The sequence below is a fragment of the Electrophorus electricus genome, chromosome 6 (assembly GCF_013358815.1).
Source record: "Electrophorus electricus isolate fEleEle1 chromosome 6, fEleEle1.pri, whole genome shotgun sequence".
Lineage (NCBI taxonomy): Eukaryota > Metazoa > Chordata > Actinopteri > Gymnotiformes > Gymnotidae > Electrophorus > Electrophorus electricus.
Window position 1 is genome coordinate 18,123,430 of NC_049540.1, and position 22,056 is coordinate 18,145,485.

Here is a 22,056-nt window from a genome sequence, read left to right on the forward strand (position 1 = left end):
GACAAACTACCTGAGTACCTTAATCTCAAACATTTACATTAATAACTACTTTAAAATTAGACCTATTTTGTATATAATCAGCATATTCTGACAATTATTTAAACCTGATTTTAAAAAAATAGGGGCAGTAGTTTTTACCTGTGGTATCAGAAGCATGTCACTGTGTCTATCTCTCTCTCTCTCTCTCTCTCTCTCTCTCTCTCATTATAAATGAGACTCCTCTTCTTTGGCTCTGCCCTGTGGGCCATTGAGGACCAGCCATATACATCAGCCAATGTTCAGGCCCACACAGAATGAAAACTTTCATACATGATTTAGGACTTTATCACCATTGTTTTTTTGTTTTTTTTGGGTTTTTTTTGTGTGTGTGTGTGTGTGTGTGTGTGTGTGTGTGTGTGTGTGTGTGTGTGTGTGCACTTGTAATGGGTAGTTTACAAGGCAAGAAGGCAAATATTTGTTTTAATATGCTGACCAGATGTTTGGTAAACCTGCTCAAAAGTGGTTGGACTACTACTACAGTGTCAATCATTTCAGCTGAACAATTAGCCTCACTCAGGATAGTGAGTGATTAACTGGCTCTACTTTTGGGAAAGGGAGCAGGGGTGGTGTAGTTCCACCACTCCATGGTGAGGTTGCTTTTAATTTGGTGAAAAGGCTCTGGAAGAGGGCAGGTCAGGTGAACCACAACCCCTGCAGCCAGGACCAGGAGTGCAGCCAGCAGTGTGAGTCCTCTCCTCAGCACTAGTTGAGGGACAGAGAGCAGAGATTTGGGACGGCCCTCCCCTGGCTCACCGTCCTCAACCACAGCCAGTTTAGAGCCAACATTCATTAACTGGGCCTAAAGTGCAAACAAGAAACATTTTTTGTTCTTAAAGAAATTAATTTTAAGCATTTTACAATTTTGTAAAGTAGACTGTGAAATCCTTTTTGACTAAAAGTGATTTAAAACAAATTAGCAGGCAGTAGTCCAATGAATGGCCATTAAGTTCAGATTTTGTGTGCTTATCACCCACCACAGTTCCTCCATAAATAATTTGCTCCACGCTGTCCTGTTCTTCAAGAAGCAATGTGTCAATTACTGGTGTACAGGCTGGCACCTTCTGGACTACACATGTTGCTTTTGTGGTCTTTCCAGCACGTTTCTGGGCCTGTAGTTGTAGCACACAGAAGCTAAAATCAGATTTGATTCCTCTAAAGTTTCTGCATAATCAGCACAACATGATGGTGAATGGGATCCTTACGGTAATATAATCAAGTGAACTTTGACCCTTTTTCTTCTATATCTAGCTAAAGTAGCTCTATGCCTTAGCCCTACCTGCTGTGTCACTTTTTTCCAGTTGAGTTTAAAGATGAGTGTGATGAAAAAGCAAGCCTGGATGACAACACAGACCAGGAGGCCAAGGGTCAGACCTGAAGAGTCCAATGAGAGACGGTCAAAGAAGTCACATAAAGCATTTTCAACAAAAATAATACTGCAACATACTGTAAAATATGACTATATTCTTCATTCATTTGCTACACCACATATGCAGATTAGATTTAGAAATTATTTAGGCCATACTCTATCTATCAATTAAAGTGTATGGGTGTTTGTCCACTACACAAAGTACTAGAACATTTGGCACCAGAAAAGTAATTGTATTTTCCATTGGCTTTTTCCTAAAGTCCTAATTGTATGCTTTGTGATATGGGTACAACATTTGTAACAACAGGACTTCAGGGTACTTAGTGGTGTTAGGTATAGCCTAAATCTTTTCCTTATAGATTAATATAGAGTTGCTATTTGTAACTATGGAGTTCATTGTCAGCTCACTGAAAATCTAGCTGCTAGCTATTGTATCCACCTAACGTAAAATGGCTAGCTAGATTAACTGTTTATCGTTGCTTTTGACTATTCCAGTTTATCCTTAGGTTAGTGACAAACAAAGGACAAACTAAAATGCACTTGTTTTGTGGCCCACTTGTGCCAGTTTCTGCTTCTGAATGAGGAGGCAGGATCAACTGTCAAAGCCTGTCAGAGGTGGTGTGATGGAAATATGTGGAGTAGGGGTTACCCAGAATCCTAAGATCTGCAGCAAACATCAGTGATATTCCAAGAGGGAGTCCAATACAGTAGTAACAGATTAGGTTGGATATGGCTGCTATCTTCTGCTTCCCTGAGCCCAGAAGAATCCCAGAACTCACACACTACAAAGATAGTAAAAACCACAAGATATTGAAATGTGATAGATTTATAGATATAGTGCAATTTACAGTCAGAGATTATCTATAAGGATTTACATGACACTTTTATCCAAAGTAACTTACTATTATGACAGAGTAGCACTTGAGGGTTAAGGGCATTGAACCAGCAACCTTCCAATTATAAGGTAAGTACCTTACCCACTGTGCTACCACTGCCCTTGCACTAAGTAGCTATATATTATATATCTAGATACTCCATATTACACTATCAAACAAAAAGAAATGTCAGAAAAGCAGTTTTATGACATCTATGACAATAATTTTGACCATTCTGATTATCACCACCAACTAAACTTAGTTTCCAATCGACAGTAACAACTTACCACAAGGGCATCAAAAAACTGTAAAAAAATGTAGAATGTCATATTTTCTGAGACAATATTTACAATGGTCCTAGAGTAGGGTAAAACAGAGAACAGCTTATTTCAGAAAACAACTAATCAATTATATTTTAACAGCATACAATTCAGTATATTCAGGCAGAATCAGATATCAGGTTTGAGATCATTTCTATCATTTAACACCATATCAATACTCTAAAATATTTATCAAATGCATTGATGATAACACTGCTGATAGATCAAGGTACTAGTGACTTACACATCACTTGTAAAGATAAAGCCCAATACTGATTTTGTGAAACCCAGCACAATGCCCTGTAATAAAGCCAGTATACCTAAGGTGCAGAAAACAACATCCTGTTGTGTCACAGATGCTCAACAGTGTAAATTCAGAGGTACAAAGCTGTTACAGAAAAAGTAGCTAGGGACAAAATTTCTATCACAAATGTTTCCTTGGAGTGAGGTATCATCTAGAAAACCTCTGTTCTGGGGACACAATATGCACTGTATCATATTGAGTGTCATATGAGATGCATTGACAAGCTCTATTTTTGTCTGTGGCCTGTGCTTGTTGAAGTATAATATGTCACTGTTATGGTAGAATGTGTGTGGTCCTCTGACCTGAGACAGTGAGGGTCACTTTGCTGGTGATAAGGGCTCTTGCGGTGTCTCCTGCGCCCAAAGCATTACCTACACGTACACAAGCTGCAGCATGTACACCCAGAGGAAACTGGATGGACACATGGCAGTTAGACATCATACAGATGCAGTATCCTTAAATGATAATATGCGCCGGGTGTGTTGTTGGCTATTCTGACAGCCAGACCTCGTTTTTAGAGTATCTTTGTCCTACGGTATAACAGCAGTATTGCACACAAAACATCTCCTCTTCTTCTCTCACTGCCGACCTCTGTACTATTTCACCTGCAAAGTCAGGCCCCAAACTTGCTAATGGCTCACAGGCCTGGACACAATGTTTGACAGGATTATGCTGCTATAAGCATGCCTCTGTCAATGAGTGCCAAAGCCCAGTATAACTCACTGCTCACCATGTAAATGATGGCACTCAGCTCCAGCAGCACATGCTGGGCAGCAAGATCAACCTCTCCCAGCATGCCTACCAATGAGAAGAGAAGGGGGCGGGGTTAGGAGCACAAGGAAGATTTAATTTGCTGAATGAAACATTGCATCGGAAAGATGATAAAGGAGATACACTGACATAAGAGATAAAAGTGTTTGTGAGCTATACAAATATAGTGTATTTTAGTACTGTTGCATCAGACTTGATAAAAATTAGATGTGATGATAATGATTAATATGATAATAGGTGATTAAAACAAGAATCCACCAACCTAAAGCAGTAATACTCATGTTTAAAAACGTTTGTAATGAAAAAAATAAAATGCAAAAAATCTAAATATATATATAAATAAAAGGGATATATATATATATAAATAAATAAAAGGCAAGAAAAGATTTCATATATTAAGGTTCCATGTAGAAGTACACCTCTACATACATACACACCTGCAAGGAAACCTCCAATTTCATAAATCCACCACTCAAAACAGAGCATTAGTGTGCTAGGTATGGCTAGCTGCATGAATGTATCCCACTCCTGCAGTGATGCGATGGACCAGCCTGTAGGGGGAGACAAAGTAATTCATGAACTTATTCATAAACCCCTCAGTTTTATTTGACTGTAAACGTATCTCTGGCACATCCTGTTGCTCTCTTGAAGCCTTACAGCCCATCCAGACCACTTCACTTATGTAAGGCAGTCCTAATTCTAATCACTGAGGTCGTTTGAAACTCAGTGAGAAGTTCTTTCAAAAATATGTCCTAAGTTCTGGAATATAGAAAGTTTGAAATTTTGCAGCTAACATAAAAAGTGCTATAGATTGATGATAATTATGATTATTAGAATATTATCATGATGATGATGATGATTATGACTATTATTCCCTTCATCCCCGAAAGTAGCCACTAGGGGTCACTTCAGTCCTCTGAGTAATTGTATGTGTGTGTGTGTGTGTGTGTGTGTGTGTGTGTGTGTGTGTGTGTGTGTGTGTGTGTGTGTGTGTGTGTGTGTGTGTGTGTGTGTGTGCCTACAGACTGCTCACCACCCCATGTCTTGACATGCAGCTTTTTCCAGCGTATGTAACCAAACAGCAGGAGACAGATGGAGATGTTTGCAATGCTACAGGCCACAGCAGAGCCCCTGAGAAAACACACACACACAAACATACACAGAAGCTGCATGTTCATTCAAGCAAGTGTCTTAATCTTTAAATTTATTACAAAAAAATTACAGAGCACCACAATAATTATAGATATAGATTATCCATAACCCTGAAGAAAATTATAGCTATAGCCCTCACAAATCTAAATTCTCTCAAAATATTTTCTACTCAATGTAAAGCTAGTAAAAATGAATTATGTATAAGCCAGTCTATTTGAAAAAGAATGTATAAGAGCATTTTGAAAAAAATGAGTGATTTGTTTATAAAAACAGCAACAACAACAACAAAGAAAATCATACTACAAAAGGATTATTAGCATATAATAAGAAACACACACATATAGGTAAGGGCAATACAGGCAGGCACTCCTACATTACACCTTGTTCCATCCAGAAGATGAGGACATAGTTGACCACCACGTTCAGTATGTTGGCTGCGGCGGCGGTGTACATCTGAGGCAGAATGATCCCCTGAGGCAGAAAGACATTATCAGTTTATGACAGCACATTCTGAACCCGGAGACACCCTCTTGGGCTCAGCTGTAGGTGTAGAAGCCAAAGCACTATACCTGGTTTTGAAGGTACGACACCTGCAGCTGGTGCAAAAACGTTGCCTGATACATATGGAGAGATGGGGAGAGAGAGTTATTTATGAGGTAATGTAGCCTGAAAATCTCACACTATTCATTTGTTTCACACAAGTGTTAAAAATGTTTATTTCATGGTCTTTGTTTCGTATTTGTTACATTTTTAGTTTACCTACTCAAAACACACAAGCAGACTTAAGTTGTAATAAATATAATGGTCATAACTGAAGTCACTTACAGGTACAGCTGGCAGAAATGCAAGCACATACACCTGTGCAATTCTGTGTTAAAGGGAGAAAGATAAAACTACTCAACAGTGTATATAGAGAACCGCAAATATTAGAGAACACCTTTTCATTTATTTACTTTCCAATGAAAATGGCCAGTAGGTTATCAGTTATTTAATTTTCAGTAACAGAAAACTGGAGGAAACACAATACAAAAGCCTCAAGATCTATGTATAATGTCGAATTTGTCAAATTTGAATCTGTCCAGTTTTTTTTTTATAATTCTTCAACTCTTCCATAATTTCCACATTAAAACCAGTTAGGTACAGCAGTGTACTCCCAACAAAAGGTGTTATTTAAGATCTCACTTTGTTACTATTCAAAAACACCCTGACATCGATACAAGCAACGACCCAAAAAACACCTTAGCTACATGGCAAATTTCTTTCTTATGTGAATTAAAAATGGTTACCTGAAGCCATTTTGCATGTTACTTGTATAAGAAAGAAGAAAGCAAAATGTAAATAAGTTTAAAAACAAGACCAACATTGGAGTTCAATTTAAAATGTAAACATATACAGAAACTAAGACTTGACAATAACAACTGTGTAAGATCTGGGAGACAATCAAAAGTATCACCATCAGATGAACAGTACTTGAAGATTTCATCTTTGAGAAGCCAGAGAAAATCAAGCTCCTCTTTTATTTAAGATTGGAAAAAAGAATTACAGGAATTGTTTTGCATACTCCTACTGTGAGAACACAACTCAAAACATTACATCTGAAACAACATGTAACTATCAATAAGCTGTTACTTTAAAAAGGTAATAAAAAATTTGCACAAGAATACCAAAAATGATCAGCTTAATTGAGACGTAATATTTTACAGACTGATGAGTCCAAATTCAAAGAAGGCAGTATGTATGCCAAGGAAATAATATAGCAATGAATTATCAGTAATGCATGATGGAGGATCATTTTGAGTTTGAGGATTCCAACATTTGGAGCTGGTGATTTGTTTTCATTCAAGGAAAATAAAATGTACAACTTATTTTTATTGCAATAAACCTCTGGAAAATGTTTGATTAGGAATAACCTAATTCTACAGCAAGATAATGACCCCAAACAAACTGGTGAGAAGATCAAAACATACATATCAACGAAAGAAGCAGCGTGTGCTCTCAGAACAATGCACTGGTTGCCACAGAGCCCAGAGTTCATCATGGAATGGGGTTGAGATTATGTGAATCATGAAAAACAAAAAATGCAACCTGAACTTCAGATGTATTTACAAGGTGTATGGGAAGATATTAGTACATATTTCTCTGAGGAAATAAAAGTCTTCTGAAAAAAAATGAAAGATGCAACAAAGACAAAACGTGGCCACACAATACAGAAAAAAAGTGTAGTTGTGGAGGCTTTGGTGTAATTTTCTGTTAAATATGCTTTCTACTTTTTCCTGATACTGAACAATTAATAACTTGTACATAATGGTCTTTTTAAAAGGAATTAAATGGGTCTCTGAGTTTATGTGTAAGGAAGGTTATCCTTTGAACTATAAGTTTATTATACCTTTGAAACAAACAATGACTTGTCATGTTGCAAGTAAAACTGACAATTTATTAAGCAAACCTCTCGTGTTTGCAATCGTCAGTAATTAAGTTTCATGTGATTTATTTGTTTTTATAAGCTGCTGAATTGATCAGGAACTCAAGAATTTATTTTCCCAGATTGATCACTTGGGAAACTGAAGATCATCTCAAAAGTAAATTTTATATTTTCTTTAATCTATTTCAGCTCACTGATAATGTTATGTGAACTGGAACATGTGGTGTTAATTAAGCTACTGTCTATTTGGAGTCCATGTCTTGCAGTGAGGGCAAGATATTGCACCTTAAACACTTCAGTCCAACTAAGACAAAAAAGTAAGTAATAGAAATCCAAATCAAAATGTCACATATTCTTACTGCAAATGTATGAAAATGGTGGGAAATAACATTGAGTTATTACTAGGCTTTTCTTCTAAAGTTTCAAAATGTTGACACATTTGTCTTATGATGGGTTTAAAAGTAGTCCAAAAGGAACGTCACGGTTTGACCATTACAGTTATACCATAAAACAGAAGATACATCTTTCCCTGTTTACATCCTTACTTCCACCAGTCTCAGGAAAGTCAGTTTAAGTATGAATAGATATATATATAAAGTGTCAGGAAACAGTGAAACTTTCCTTTAAGAGTGATAGTAGCCTGTCATAAGAACTTTCAGTATAGACACTGCATGTATTCTGGCAAGTCTCACCTGGCCACCTCAGCCTGCTGCTGCATGGCCAGCAGAATGGACTCGGCGTTAATGAGCAAGGCCCAGCATGGCAGACAGAAGAGCAGCAGGATCAGGACACTCCTCTGCAAGATCTCCCCCACGCGCTTTAGCTTCTTACTGCCGAATGTCTACAACATGGCCGCCACAGATTAGCATGAGAGAGCATACAGCGCAGATGTGCGTAATTTGAAAAATAATGTATAAGAGCAAACGAGCCTTTGTCTTATGCTGTTTCTCTGGGGAACTCACCTGAGACACCAGTGTGTCACATGCTAAGGCCAGACCATATCCTGTTGCAATTGTGGTAACACTGAGGGTCTAAAACAGGTAAGATTGAACTGCATTTGCAATGATTTCTCTTATCACATTCACCTTCCTTTCTTGAAATGCATGCATTGAATTTTCATCAGTTGCCAGGGGGCCTCAGTAAAGACTTACTAGACACATTAAGAGTACAACTAACTTTGTTAATCTACTGGTAACATTGCCATTCTCAGAGGAGAATGATAAACATTTGACTCTACCATGCAGCTAGGGACCCTACTGGATTAAACAAATAATAAATAGGCATTACCGCAGATGCCAGGGCATATCCAGCCAGTTCAGCATTGCCTAGCTGACCAACAAATATGGTGTTAACAAAAGGCTGAAGAAAGCTTAGGATCCGGGAAATGAGCTGCAAAAACACAAAAACAAAAATTCCAGCATTAGGTAGTCCAATGGTGCTACAGCGCAGGTCTGTGGGCACCTGAAGTAGGTAGTTCCTGCTTAGACTTATGCAGTAAACTGACTATTAACCACTGATTATGGAACAAAGTGACAAAAAATGGAACATTTGTGGTAATGACATTTTCTGGTAGACTAATTTTTTTTAAAACATTTCAGTGACTGGGTTGTCCTATTTCTGATTGATGTCTGGACACATTTATAGTACTAATGTGCCCAAACCTGTGCAAAAGCACAGAAATTATACATAGAAAGGATGGACAAACTGTGAAAGAGCTCATTTAAAAACAAGCACCTAAAAAGTCTGCTGTTGCATTTATAACAGTTTCAGTCCTTCAGAAAATACTTACCATATTGTAAACTATCGGTGAGGATTTTAATTCAGGTGTGGATTGGTGGTCATCCTATTGTGTGGTGTGGCTTTTTTAAAGGCACAAGATAGTACATGTAACAATATATATGACATTTAATTTCTAAACTGTACTGGACTATTGGACCAGACAAGAAGACAAAACAAAATCTTTTAGAGGAGTTACACTCTAAACATACTCTAAAAGTTCAATGATGTTTAAATCCGGTGACCAGAGAGACCATTGTTTCATTCTGGTGTTCATTCAGTTTATTTAGCAGTATGTGTAGGAATATAATGAGGGAGCATTATTTGCATTATACTGTGCTCCTGTTCCTGTAAAACCAACTCAGATTTCATTCTGTGAAAATTCAAAGAGGCCAAAGAGCATAATTATCTGCTAAGGGACCCAAATCAAATGGCTGCCCATACCATTATAGATGCACCACCATGTCTGACCAGTTAAGAGCAGGCAGTGGAGTTAAAGCATAGTTTGGTTTTCTTCAAATATATATATATATGTATATATATGTGTGTGTGTGTGTGTGTGTATGTGTGTGTGCCAGTGTGCCACCCATGAATTACAATCCCCATAATCCTCCTGTTTTGTTTCCAGTCCCTATCTATTGAATTCACATGTTGTCCATTCCATCTGTGATTTCACTTTGTATATATACCCCTTGAGTTTGTCATGTTCTTTGCAAAGTCTTGTTCAAAGTTGTCTAGTGTTTCTAAGGCATTTGTCTTCCCAGTTTTGTTTAATTTTCTGGCTTTGACTCCTTGCCCAGTTATCCTGGTTTCTTTTTGCTGTCATCCCCTCATCGGTTTTGTCTGCCTGGTTAACTATTGTGCTTATGTATGAGCCTAACCTGCTTTTTTACTTTGCTTATGGATCGCCCGTAACTCTGTTTATTAAAACCTATTTTAGCCAACCATTACTTGCTGTCAAAATGAGAGCAACTGGCGATTCTATATCCAGATAACACAGTATAATTCTAGTAATATTAGAGACTTAGATTAGTAATATTAGAGACAACTGTGTTGCTGAATCCAAGATCTACTTCGCTTTATTCACCTAAACTGACATGCACAAAAATAAACTTAGGTGTAGTTATGAACTTACATATATAAATATATGTAACTGTGGCATGAAGTCATTATTTTCATTTGTCTAAAATCAGAGAATTATCTTAATAAATAAATAATGCAAGAGGGATATAAATGTGATGATTAGACAATAGTACAGTAATAGTGCAGTAATTGTACCAATACAGAAATTAAGCACATAGCAATTGATTTTGTGTTATAAAGGCCTTTGGATAATAGACATTTTTAATGAATTTGAACATAAAATACATTTTTAAAACCCAGGTCATAGCCATAGAAATAACCAATCTGTCATGTCTGGAAGCTCACAACATCTGCTACTGTTGCGTAAGAGATGCTCCTGCTTTCTGAAATGAGTGAAGTTTCTGTGATGTGCGAAAATGTGTGAATGGAAAGGCAACTCACCAGAGGCCCAGTTAGGTGGAGGACCTGATAGAGCTCCTCTCTGTAAGCCAGGGGTACCCAGCGTTGCACAAAGCCACAACGGAACAGCCTAGAACTGGGTGCTGTTGCCTCGGTGACCTGTCCACTGCCTGCCAGGGATTCTGCAGCCTCTGGGATCCTAGCTTTGTCCATTTAATCATGGAAGAGGGGAAAGAACAGAGGGAGATAGAACACGAGAAGAAATATCCTGTCCCACAGCGAGATCCAAGATTGTGCTGTCAGTCCATGGAAGCCAAGTTGCAAAAACAACAAATGCAAAATTGGTAGAGAGTAACAGATTAAGTAACCTGCTGCCTGCAGCCACCCAGTGAGCCCAAGATGGGGAGGCCACAAGCAAGCTTTTTCTACTTCCCCCTTTGGAGCCAAGAAGAACTTGCAAGGAGGGGGTTGAAAAGGGGTGGGTTAAACACAGCAGTAATCTTATCAGGAATGCCTACATAAATAAAATACTGTGCCTTATATGGGCTTGTACTAGAGTTTTTGCCTCTTAAACCCCAAAATTTATTCACTGGTGAATTCAGAGGTGAAGTGGATGTAGGTCACATATTTACCCCTGAGAAACCCCATGAACGTTGAGTTCAAGCAGCTGAGAATTACTCCCTCAGCTGGGTCAGACTTGTGAAATCTTTTATTTGTACAAACGATTCTGTTTTTAGTGCTGTCCCTGCAGTATTACATGTATTACATCCTTCAAGCCTTTTCCCAGTGTGCAGCTAAAATGGCCAAGGAATTTACAATTCAGTAGTTTCAAAAAATATGCTTTAATGCGCTCAGAATTTTGTGAATCAGAATCATCTGAAGATTAGTCATTCAAGTTGACTGATAGACCTATTTCTGAAAGATTGGACAAAGTATCGAGTTCAGCATCGCTTATCACACATGACCTTTGGATGTACTATTTGGATGTACTAACAGTTTAAACTTCAATGTTTAACTCCAATCAACCCAACTAGTCTTGCACAACTTCCACTGAACCACAACATGGTTCAATTATATTTATTATCACCATTGTTATATATTCTATAATCAATAATAACTAGAACTATATTGATTCACACTAATTTTATAATGTATATGCTTTTTCTATGTTATTTTACTATATAGCAAGGTTAATAAAATGTAAAGTATGCTTTTGTGGAGTAAGACTGTATTCAATTATAGTATATGTAGTATACTAGTATGTAGAATAGTATATGTTGCCAACATATGGAAGGGAAGAGAAGAAGGTTTTGAAACATGTCCTGCTCATTATTAGGAAGTGGTTAGTGATTAGAAAGACTGAATTGTCATAGTTGATCCTCCCCTGGTTCCCTCTCTCTCTATTGGCAATTATAAGATACATTATAAAGTGTGACATTTTGTCTATTCATTGTTATTCACTGAATCAAAACAATGTATTGGTCAATTTATGACAAGAGCACCTTATCACTTTTAAAAGGATGAAATGTCAAATGACCTATATCATTTTGTGAAAGAAAACAAAAGTAGTAGGAAACTATTGTTTTTGAAATGTGTTTTTCATTTTCAATTCATTTTTAATTCAGATTGATCTGTTTTTTTGTGTAATGATTATGTCCACATTAATGATTTTCAGGCCACAGTTCATCAATCTAGAGCAAATACTTTAAAAGAGAAAGCTTCTGTGCATGTGTCATGTTCACAAACCACTACACTCCCAGAACAACCAAATAAAGTGCATCAAAAAACCAAATATGCCCACCTCATACATCATTTTCTGAATACTAATGTCCTGCACCTGTCATTCCCTATCAGCTTCCTATTTAATCCCTCTCTCCCAACTTCCTTGTTATGATGTATTGCCTCTGCAGTGTTTTGAGTCTGTTTTTTGCCTTTGTGACCACTCTCTTCCTGCTGGTTTTCTACCTTTGCTCTCCAGTCTAGTTTTTTTTGGAACTGTTATTTTGTTTACCCTTGACTAGCACTGCTCCTCTGTGCTGCTGCTTATTATTAAATTTCCTAAAGTCTTGCATTTTGATCCTTGTCTTCTATCATGACAGCATATCTGTATCCTTAATAGGACACTTTTTTTTTTACCCAATCAAAGTAGTAAAATGTAATTTCTTTTTTGTATTTCATTATTTTATATCAAATTATTTCATTAAATAATGTTATCTAGCTTCTTAATGGATATGCTTATAGGCCAAAAACAGTGATTTATCAAAGTACAAAAGGTCTGTACTCAAAAAGGTTGTTTTTCTCTTTTTAATACTTTCCCTCTGGAATGTATTCCCTGTGGCTAAAATAAGAATGTTTTTACTCAAATGATTTCTTAGAAGCTAACAGAGTTGACAACCAGCATGACCAGAGTAACAAATCTGATGAAACAGTATTTTCTAGTTCAGTGTTAATCTCTGATTACATATGTAATTTATCTAGTGTACAGATTCATATCAGAATATTTTTACACATACCTATTAGTGGGAATATGCACCCTTGGCTCAGGTGACACTAGCGATGCATCGTGGCATGGACAGTAATATGTGACAGAAGGTACCGAGAGACACTTGTGTCCATTCCAACTGCAGCAGAGCATTGAGGCCCTCAGATTGTGTGGCTGGGGATCAGCACGGTAAAACCTGGCAATCCAAGTATTCCCAGATGGGCTCCACCCAATTGAGATCAGGCGAGTTAGCAGGCCAAGAAAGGACACCATCGGGAAACAACATCAACATGTATGATGTGTGCATAATCTGCTAGGATTGCCAAGTTTGTGTTCAGAGACTCATGGAGTGATATTAGTAGTTCAAGATCATGCCAGGAAAATATCCTCCAGACATGTACACTGCCACTTCCTTGCATTTGGCCCACATTTGTCTCTTGGAGGCAGTTATCATGCATTTGCTGCTGTATACACTACCATCTGTTCACTATATGCAGCACAAACCTAGATTTGTCTGAGAAGGCAACATTTTTCCAATCCTCCAGTGTCCAATTATGATACTCCCATGCAAACCAGAGGTGATGTTGAAAATGAATATTACTTAACATTGGCATCTTAACCATACCTCTGCTTCACAGGCCCAGACATAACAGTGTTTGCTCAATGGTGATCCCTGACACTCTCCTCATTGCTCCTATGTTCATTACAGAGGTTAACTGGTCCACTGTGGCGTATCGCTTGTTCTGTACCATTTGCCAGAGTTGACATTCCCCTCTGACATCAATGGCCCATGGAGCACAACTGTTCTAATATTGGAAGGCAGTCAATGTACCAATGTCAAATGCCAAATCCCCTGACACACTACAATACCCAGCAACCCGTTTGTCACCCAGTCAACAACTCAACCAATCGGAAGCCTTCAATCAGATCAGTGTCACCAGAATATTGAACTCACCTGTATGTCCTGATTATTGGATTATATAAGACTGTTTCTAACTATAAATCTTTGCAAAGTATTACCAATAGTCTCTAGAAGCAGACCAAGTGTTATTTTGGATTGTCTTTTTGTGTACCATACCTTTTCTTAGTATTCCTCGTTGTTGTATTTTGCCTGCCCCTTTTGGAGTGTCTGCCTGGTTACATTGTGATCTTCTGGTTTCTGACTCGGACTGTTAAGATCTCTACGATTTGGATTATCCCTTTATCTTCCCCTTTTGTCATCACACTGGATTATTGCACAACGATGAATCCAACCTGCAAGCTTCTGTTTTTGCCCGACCCGTCACAGAATACTTCACCTCCATGCAGATGGCAAATTCAGATGCTATTAAGGAAGCCCTTACCAGCCAAGGCCAACTACTCAATCAGCACCAGCAGGTGCTAGAGGGATTCACACGATCTATGGACATGGTCACGAAACAACAGGCAGACCAACAAACACACCTGTATGAGCTAAGTCATTGTTTTAGAGAACTTGCGTTCAGGCTACAGATGTCAGCTCCTTTGACCCAGTTCAACCCCACACCTGTCTACCCCGGTTAATAGTGCTCAACCCACCTGTCCAGTATGTAAACCTGAGAAATACAACGGATCTCCTGAGAAGTGTCAAGGTTTTCTATACTTCAGTAGTACACCACCACCACCCCCCCCCCCCCCCCCCCCAGCCAAGAGAAAATTACATTGATTGTACAATTTCGACATGGGCTGAATTGAGATGTATTGCACAAGTTGGCATGCCGGGATGATGAACTCAAGATAGATCAACTTATGGCTCTTGCCATACGCCTGGATAATTATCTTCATGAATGGAGACCACGGATAACCAATAATTCTTGCCCCACCTACCCCCACCCTAGTCCAAGATATGAATTCACGCAAGAACCCAAAGTGGAGTACCCGCATTGTGATTCATCCCGTTTATCTGAGGAGGAATGGAGGCATTGGTTCCAGGAAGGTCTGTGTCTGTATTGTGGATCAGCAAGTCATATAATCATGGATTGTCATCTCAAACCACATCGCAATGTTTCTCATAAACAGAGAGGGAACAAGATTTCCACTCCTCAAGTCCAGGTAGAGACATTGCATAGACTCAGTATTGTTGCAAAATGTTTTATGTTACCAGTTTGTATTGGATCTCAAACTCCCTCATCTATTTTCACAGCCCTAGCGGATTGCGGGGCAGAAGGCAACTTCCTTCATGCTCGTGTTATAGAAGACTAGCACCATTACCCAAGCCCCTTCGATTGGACGGAGCACCCGTAGGAGCTGGGACCATATCTCTCCATACCACATTGATAAAACTCACACCCAGTGCACTTCACTCAGAACTCATCTCATTCCTGGTCCTACCAACATCCTCCTTCTCAGTTATTCTAGGCCTTCCTTGGCTGGAGCAGCATAACCCAAGTATAGCCTGGCCTCAGATAACGCAGTGGTTGGATTATTGTCAAAGACCTGTTTGTCCTTACCCACACTTACACTCTGTTCCACGACTATAGAGAATCCTGCTTACGAGCATCATTTTTCCCTTCCTAAAGAATACCTGGACTTAGCCAGCATCTTTAGCAAACAGAAAGCTACACAGTTACCCCATCACCATTCCTACGATTGCACTATAGAACTCGTGGAGGGTGCCACCTTGCCCAAGGCATGTGTTTACCCCCTCTCTCAAGAGGAAGAAAGAGAGCTATGGATCAGTACATAGAAGAGGCACTGAAACAAGGGTTCATCCAGTCCTCCACTTCCCCTCTGGCGTCAGGCTTCTTTTTTGTAAAGAAGAAGGACAGTGGTCTTTGTCCCTGCATCGACTACCATATCCTAAACCAGATCTCCAAAAATATGCTTACCTGTTTCCGCTCATCCCCATTGCCCTGGAACAGCTACAAAAATTCTTCATGAAATTAGATCTTTGTAGCAGTGGAAGACAGCCTTCATCACCACCAAGGGACACTATGAATACAAGGTGATGCCATTCGGTCTCAGCGTTACACCATCGGTGTTCCAGGCTTTCATTAACGATGCTCTTCGAGCAGTCATAGGGAGGTATGTTATCACATATATAGACGATATCCTTATTTATTCACCTGATCTTCAGACACACATTCAACGTTAGAACTGTATTGAAGATTCTTCTGGATAATGGATTGTATGTGAAAGGGGAGAAATGTGAATTTCATACAACCACTACCAGATTTCTGGGGTATGTAGTAAGTCATGGGGGAGTGACTATGGATGGCAAGAAAATAGATGCTATCCTGCAGTGGCCCATACCGACTATCATCAAAAAGATCCAGTTTCCTAGGTTTCACAAATTTTTATCGACGATTCATCAGAAATTTCAGTAGTATAGCGGCTCCTCTAACAGATCCTTCTCAAAGGATCGTCTAAACACCTTAACTGGACTGAGTGCATTCAACAGATTAAAGGAGGCTTTCACGACAGCGCCAATACTGAGACACCCGGACCCTAACATTCCGTTTATAGTAGAAGCTGACGCTTCCAACATTGGTATTAGAGCTGTCCTTTCTCAATTACATAACAGGGAAAAACTACATCCCATGGCATATTTTTCAAGGAAATTATCACCTGCAGAACAAAATTATGGCATTGGAGAGCGCAAACTGTTGGCCATCAAGTTGGTCTTGGAGGAATGGAGATATTGGTTGGAAGGGGCTAATCATCCTTTTTTAATAATCACAGATCATAGGAATTTGGAATATATGCATACGGCTAGGCAACTGAACCCCCGCCAGACCAGATGGTCTTTTCCAGATTTAATTTTAAAATCATGTATCATCAGGGAAATCGTAATACTAAAGCAGAGTGAGAAGAGAACCGAGGAGAAAGAAATCATATTACCTACCTGGGTTCACCTGATGTCCATCAGATGGTAGATGGATGAGGAAATAAACCAGGTCTCACAAGGAATGGTCACTCCAATAGAATGTCCGAGTGACAAATGCTACGTACCTGAATCTTGTCGAGACCTTGGTTGCACATCGTGCTGGATTTCGTCCCTGAGCTTCCTTGTGCTGAAGGAAACAATACAGTACTTACTTATACAGTACTTGTCGTGGATAGATTTTCCAGAGGGGTAAGATTCATTGCCTTCCCAGGCCTACCCACTGCCTGAAACGTTATTCACCTAGGTATTCTGCATATTTGGCATTCCCAAGGATATATTATTGGATAGGGGTCCACAATTCACATCTCGAGTCTGGTCAGTGTTTCTGGAATGCATTGGGGTAAAATACACAAGGCAGGGAAAAGATGGAACGTGGGACTGTGAGGGACAACAATCAGTATAAATGAACTGGTGTTCATATAATAATGAAAGGCAGTAGTCTGCATAATACAAATAGATCTGAATAGATAAATATATTAGGTGTGAATTTTTATTGATGAATGCCGGTACAAAGATTCTGAGAGGGGGAAGTCAAGGCTTTATACCTGTGGAATACACAAGAAAATATGTAGCCTGCAATAGTATATTTACTTTAAAAGATATAGAGTGGACTAATTATTACATAAGTACTTTCAAAATGTCAGCTGTATCTAGCTACTTGCCATCAAGATAAAAACTACAGAACTGGAACCACTTTCCTATCTCTCCTTCCGTCCTCATTTCAGATCACTTCACTTTGTTTAATGCCATTTCAGATTTTTTAAAGAACAGAAGAGTAGGATTCAAATATTTCTGTAGTTATTTGAGCTGTTTTCTAATTTATTGTCTGCAATTAGCGATTCAGCAAGCTCCTACAGTTCAAACATCACTGTTTTATGTCTTATACTGACAGCAGTTTTTCATAACACCTTAACCTTAACACTGGTTAATGGCTAGATAATACATGAAACCTCATATTCATCTCCTTAAAGCAATGGGAAAATCAGATTTACACAACTTGTCCGATCAACTGAGACATATTTGATGTCCAAATGCAGCTCTATAACTTTTTTGCACTGGACTGTCATCCTGATAAGTAAATTGCTCTAGATTAGAACGTCAGACAAACTATGTAAATGAAAATAAGATAATACTAGCCACCTAACTAACAGACATATGATCAGTCTCTAGTGCAGTGACATATATTTCATTTACATTTTTTTGTGGAGAACACCATGTTCACGCCACCCAGCCTAACACAGCCTTCGTCTTGGGTTATTGAAAGTAGTTGAACAATTTGAAACATTGAAAACAGATGAACAATTTGGGAAGGATGATTTTAGTTAGTAAGAAGTTTATAAACGTTTTAAACTTAGTTTCACAAAGCATTTTCCATCTCAAAATACTTCTTTACTTCTTTGGGCACAACTCTCCCAGTGAGCTCACTACAGTCAAGCTACTCCATCTGGTGGACAGATCATTCCCTTTTAAAACCCTAAATATGAACCTTTTTGAAAGGATTAAAAAAATAATAAAATAAAATAATGAACTTAAATAGAAACACAGATATTTGAGTGCCGAGATGACTTAATATGAATATTGCACATTAAAATAAATGTTACACTATCTGTCAAAATTACACTGCACACAAAAAGTGTTCAGAGAGCCAATGAAGCGCCAATGAACTGTTTTGTGATATAACAGTGATATAAAACATAAACTTCAGATTCATGTTGACCCAGTCTTTATGACATGAATGTTATATCTTTATGACATTTATCTTCCCTCATAAGGAAATCTCTACCTCCTCATCCCACATGAAGAAACAGGCACTGACACAGCCACCATCCCTGTGTTTGCACCATAATATAAAAGGTCTGTGACCGTAAGGAAACAGTAGGTAACCAGTTATAAAGTAGCTCACTTGAAGAATATAAACTCGGTGAGAACAGTGAAGTCTATTTAGACCTTTGATTTATCTGGTAGCATTTTGAGCGAATCTATTGAGCAACTGTCTTGGTAAGTAGGTGTCCTAAAATTAATGTTAGTGTTTTGAATAGAAACACAGCTGAATTTTCAGCAAGTTTTCAGTAACTTTTACAGCCACGGTAAAAATAATATTTTTTCTTGGTTTCTTCTGAAAGCTGCTTAATAAATAATGTTGATCACATTGTTTCACTGTGAGACTGTGATAAAGAATTAAAATGTATTTTAAAATACAATAAAATAAAATTTTGACTTCATCTAATGCTTTCTCTTTTTAGGATGAAAACAAAATGAGAGTTTTAATTAGTATCCAGCTGCTACTATGTGTACTCTTCTGTTTCAGCTATGTCAGTGGTACCATTGGTGAGACCTACATATGAAACAATAGACAAAATTTGTTAAGACACCTTAATCAATTATAGACAATAGATGCTAAATATATTAACTTCTGAAGCCTGTCATTTACTTACACAGATAATATGAACTACTATCTGGATAATATCTGATTCTCACGTGGCACGATCTGATTCTCACAGGCACAATGCCTGATGAATATTGCCATTTAGAGCTGTTGTGTACTGCTGAACAAAACATTTTGCACACACTTGTAACAGAAACCCACATAGATCAATATATTAATTTATATGGAATCACATTACTCTGGGAACATAAATATAGATATTCTCTGTTATAATCTGAATTCCCTGATAATGTAAAGTACATAACAAAGTGTAAATCTGTATGTATGTCTTACATTTGAAAATAAAATAACACATACTTAGGTTTGGTTCAATCATTTACTGAAACTAAAACTTTGCTAATCCCTAGACTGGACAACCCTGTACTGCTTAGCTAGTTTAGTGTGCAGCTCTGATTCAGCACAAGAAGGGATTGATAATTAGCTTTGAGACTTGGTGTGTAGAAATTCACATTGTCTGGTTTCATCCCAGACCATACAGATCTAAAGTATCACAGTCACATCCAGTGTTTGCTTCTCTCTGATTCCATTCTACCAAAACTCAGTCACCATTCATTCCAATCCACCTGCAAATGGGGGCTCCGTTCAGACAGAACTGGATAACACTGTTTCTCTAACCTGCGTGGTTGACATGACTGCTGGTGGAGATGAACTGCAGTGGTACCGCAGTGGAAAACTAGTGAGTCTCAGAGATGGAAACCACCTTGACAAGAGCAACCTGTGTGTGGAGCCCGTCACCAGAGGTGACAATGGAGCCATCTTCACCTGCCAGCTAAAGGTCAACACTAGTGTGAATGCCTCGATCCAGCTGGAGGTCAACTGTGAGTCCAGGCACCCAGTCACATAGAGTAACAAGGGTAACAAAGGGTAAAAACTTCTGAGGGTATTGGGGGTACCATACTCATTATTCTGTGTTATTTTCCTTCAAAATGTTTCCATTAATGGAGAATGTTCCTTCAGGAGGAGAGTCAGGTGCTTTTGAACAACCTCTGTGTTGTGTATTTTTTTTTCAGATGCCCCTGAATTAAATGGCAGTGAGGAAGTATGGGTCGAAGAGAAAAGCAATGCTGTTCTGTCTTGTGACATCCAGGCTCACCCTCCAGTGACCGTAGTCTGGAAAAAGGAAGACAAGCTTCTAGACCTTTCTTCTGGTGGCTACTGGACCAGCAATAATGGCATTATTGCAGAACTCTCCATCTCAAACGCTAAGCATGGTGTACACCAGGGCCTGTACACATGCGAAACAACCTCATCTGTCTACGGACTAAAGAGCAAGAGTTTTGCTGTTATTGTCACAGGTTTGTCTCCCCAAAATGTTATACTAAGGTGTATGCACCATTTACTTTGCTTTTTGTTTTAAAGTGTGCTTATAAACTGAAGCATGCTGACAGTTTCCTACCAATGTATGATATCTGTGTTGTACATGAACTGGCCCACAGTTTATGGTGTTGATTTGTTTGTTTGGTTTTTGTTTTGTTGTTGTTGTTTGCTCCTTGACCTCCTCCATTTTTACAGTCATGTTAAGCATACTATTTTTTATGCCGGTACTATTATGCATAAGCTTTCAAATTTAAACAAGTTAAAACATCATTTGGCTTATCAAAAAATATAATGACCATCCACAGTAGAAACTATATACTTTGTTCTACAAATAGATAAAGTAATGAAGTTCCCGCTGGAGCCTACAATTGCTGGCATTGTGGTAGTCTTCTTAACAGTTCTGCTGGCTATCATTTCCAGATGGCAGAAGATTACAAAGGTATTGCACCTCTAATCTACTACTACAGACAAGTAATGGGTGAATCTCAAGGCCTCTCCCTGAAAAAAAAAAAAAATTAATTGTAGATGTTTTCCATTGATGTATTTAAACTATGTTTGTTTTTCAATACATAATTTCATATTAGGGCTTAAAAGGCTTCATTATAACTGGTTTGTGTATTGTAGTAAAACTCAGGATCTTGCTTTTTTGTCTTTTAGTGTTTTAAATAAGAGGAGATTGCTTTTAGTGAGCCACCATCTCTGGAATTCTCCCTAGAGCCATTGAGCTGGCAGGTCTATGGGATTGACCCGACTGGAACAAAGTATCAGTTACTCCAGCGGAAAGAACAATTGCAACATTCTCTCAATACAGAGTTCTTACTTGAAATATTATGACAAAATAAAGAGTAAAACATTACCCATATTTCAGGAAAATGGAGGGCACTAAACAGTTGTAGAAACATCTTTTTGCACTTGTAAACTCACCTCTTGCACTTCTGAATACTGATGATGTTGTGCAAGTGCTATTTGAAGCTTGTTAAAATGTGCTATACACTAAAAACCGCTGAGTAAAAAAAAAATAAATAAATAAAAAATTGCCACACCTAGCAGGTTCTCAAGGTCTTGTCTTGTCATGTCTTGTCTTGTAATGTCATGGCCATATAAACCCATTAAAATGTACTGCTAACTATTATAAAATTTCAAGGTTAGGTTCAAAGATTTTCACTGATCTGCCTAAACAGAAAACATATTTGATTGTCTTTGTTTTTTAAGACTTCAATTCAAATTGCATAGGAGCGTCTCTGTGTTTGCTGATAGACCTGTGATGCACAATAGTTTCTTTAACGTGTATATAATAGTAAGTCTTTTAGACACCTTATGTCTTATGTGAAAGTAATTCTTGGGCATAGCTGGAATTTTTAGTAGGTATTTAGTTCTTACTGTACTGGAACATGGGTTAC

General features: G+C 38.3%; 2 protein-coding genes across 2 annotated transcripts; one reads left to right on the forward strand and one right to left on the reverse strand.

The window, feature by feature from the left end:
• Window positions 1-366: 366 nt before the first annotated feature.
• On the reverse strand, window positions 367-10,900 carry slc47a1 (solute carrier family 47 member 1). Its single transcript, XM_027018769.2, has 17 exons — window positions 10,550-10,900; window positions 8,537-8,638; window positions 8,212-8,280; window positions 7,942-8,090; window positions 5,653-5,695; window positions 5,397-5,441; window positions 5,201-5,298; window positions 4,709-4,806; window positions 4,113-4,226; window positions 3,635-3,702; window positions 3,207-3,315; window positions 2,845-2,920; window positions 2,568-2,637; window positions 2,055-2,187; window positions 1,316-1,410; window positions 1,014-1,148; window positions 367-838 (listed from the first exon to the last, which is right to left on the reverse strand). The coding sequence occupies exons 1-17, from the start codon at window positions 10,718-10,720 to the stop codon at window positions 569-571; spliced, it is 1,845 nt and encodes a 614-aa protein (XP_026874570.2). The 5' UTR covers window positions 10,721-10,900; the 3' UTR covers window positions 367-568.
• A 7,832-nt stretch (window positions 10,901-18,732) lies between these two features.
• Window positions 18,733-21,499, forward strand: tmigd1 (transmembrane and immunoglobulin domain containing 1). Its single transcript, XM_027019339.2, has 6 exons — window positions 18,733-18,891; window positions 19,137-19,221; window positions 19,882-20,157; window positions 20,350-20,634; window positions 20,992-21,095; window positions 21,314-21,499. Exons 2-6 carry the CDS (start codon window positions 19,149-19,151, stop codon window positions 21,323-21,325), a joined length of 750 nt encoding a protein of 249 aa, XP_026875140.2. The 5' UTR covers window positions 18,733-18,891; window positions 19,137-19,148; the 3' UTR covers window positions 21,326-21,499.
• Window positions 21,500-22,056: the final 557 nt, after the last annotated feature.